Source organism: Echinops telfairi, unplaced genomic scaffold (assembly GCF_000313985.2).
Source record: "Echinops telfairi isolate 266 unplaced genomic scaffold, ASM31398v2 ScPeMD7_7469;HRSCAF=8507_0, whole genome shotgun sequence".
Lineage (NCBI taxonomy): Eukaryota > Metazoa > Chordata > Mammalia > Afrosoricida > Tenrecidae > Echinops > Echinops telfairi.
Window position 1 is genome coordinate 96,751,307 of NW_022111372.1, and position 2,001 is coordinate 96,753,307.

Consider the following 2,001-nt stretch of genomic DNA (forward strand, 5'->3'; position numbering starts at 1 on the left):
AGGGTGAGGGTGAGGGTGAGTGAGTCTCTGCACCCTTGGTTTTGGAGTAGTCCGAGGTGCATCTACAGAAAATAGCACCTATGGAAATTAGCCTTAAGTTGCGGCATGTTTCCTCACTGGTGAGGGAAGCAGTGGCGATGGTCAATAGAAACGGCTCATAGGCCCCTCGGTTGCTGTACCCCAGATCAGCCTCAGGGGGTAGCAAAGGGGAATCAAGCCCTGTGCCCCACCCATCATCTTCATTGACTTGGGCACTGCCCCCCGGGGCATTCCGTGGGGAGGGCTCCTCCTCCCTCTCTGGCAGCAGGAAGTGTCACCCCCTCCCATCACACCCAGCGCTGCGGTCTGGTGAGAGACAGACATTTATTTTCCTGTTCCCTGTTATTTGCTTAGAGAAGCTGCCCGGGGTCTTTGCGGGCTGTGGAGACTGGTGGTCCCTCCTGTCATTTTTCCAGCAACCACCTGTGTTCAGAAGCTGGAGGTAAGACCCGGGGGAAGGAGGGCCGGAACTGATACGTGAGCGGCTCCTTCTGGCAGTCTGCCTTCACCTCCTAACGCTGGGTCTCTACTTTGCTGTCTAAGATCCCCGTGAAGGGGACTTTTTTTTGAGGGGGATCCTAAGTCCAAAGGATCCCTGGGTTGGCGGGGCTGGTAGAGGCCACTTTCAGGTCTGGGTCTGTGCCACGTCTGCCTTCCTTCCTCGTCACACATGTGGGGTCACTGTGGCTACGGAGGCCTAGGTGTGAGCACAAGGACGCATCTCCTCCTGCTCTGCTTTCTCCGGGCCTCTTCGGGACAACAGCTCCAGCATGGTGTATGCCCAGGTGTCCCCAAGGCCAGGCTCTGGATGTGGGTAGGCACTAGGGAAAGGGGGAGCTGAGAGAAGGTGCCAGCTAAGGTCTTGGTTCTTGGAAGGCTGGAGAACGAGTGTGGGCTTCTTGGCATCCACAGATGGCCCCCTCCAGCCGGCTGCACCCGTCCATCCCACGGCCCAGGGGTCGTGGCACCCAGATGGCAGCCCTGGTCCTGCTGAGCACCTGTCTGGTGTTCCTTTGGTGTCTGGGGGAGCCATTAGACCACACTGCTTCATGGCTGACATTCCACCTAGTGTCCCTGCAGCTGGGGCTCCTGATGAAGAAGGCGTGCCTGCTGGCCGAGGAGCAGCGCCATGTCCACTCCAGGTGACTCTCGGCACTCCTTGTGGGGGTGATTGGGCACCGGCACGTGAGGCGCCCTGCCCCTCCTTGAGCTTCTCTGACTGAGCTAGGTTGGGATCTGGGGCTTGGCTGTCCCCTGCAGGTACCAGGGCCGCTACTGGAAGGTTGTGCAGGCCTGTGTGGGCTGGTCTTGCCACCACGGACTCATCTTGCTGTTGTCCTGTTATCTCCACTTCTCCCACTTCAACAAAAATGGCCTGGCTTTTGCTAAGATGCTTACCCACCTGGGCCTCTCACAGACAATGCACATCTTCCTGAACTTCCAGGTATGACATAGTGGAAGAGGGAGGGTCACCTGCCAGGAGCTGAGTCCTGGGTGTGGGGGCAGGCAAGCTCTGGGTCTAGTTGAAAGGTTGGAGTCCTTGGAGGAGAGCCTAGAAGGTCCTGGAACATCGGGTTCCAGGGATGTCAGAGAAGGGAGCGAGTGGGCAGTAGGGTGGGAAGACTTCTTGGGAGAGGCAGAGAAGAGGGTCCTGGACATCCTTCATGGAGATCTGCCCACCCCCCCACCCCCCTTCATCTGTAGGACCTGTCCCCAGCTGAGGTCTCTGCAGTCTGTGAAAAGGGGAACTTCAACGTGGCCCACGGGCTGGCATGGTCATATTACATTGGGTATCTTCGGCTGATCTTACCAGGTAGGCCACCATGCACCCCATTTCTAGACCTATTAGACAAACAATGACATGCACATAGCCTCTTGTGCTTCCAGAACTCACTGTCCTTTTCAAAGCACTTTTGTGCCAACCAAATCATCCTTGTGGGCATTTCTATTGGGCCTGGTCTA

General features: G+C 57.3%; 1 protein-coding gene across 1 annotated transcript in view; it reads left to right on the forward strand.

Moving 5' to 3' along the window:
- The first annotated feature begins 421 nt into the window (after positions 1-421).
- STING1 (stimulator of interferon response cGAMP interactor 1) overlaps positions 422-2,001 on the forward strand; it is a 5,295-nt gene continuing 3,715 nt past the window's right edge. Inside the window, exons 1-4 of the mRNA XM_045284883.1 lie at positions 422-481; positions 952-1,181; positions 1,300-1,483; positions 1,744-1,852. Of these exons, the coding sequence (XP_045140818.1) occupies positions 952-1,181; positions 1,300-1,483; positions 1,744-1,852 (523 nt within the window). The 5' untranslated portion in view covers positions 422-481. The remainder of the gene's footprint in view (positions 482-951; positions 1,182-1,299; positions 1,484-1,743; positions 1,853-2,001) is intronic.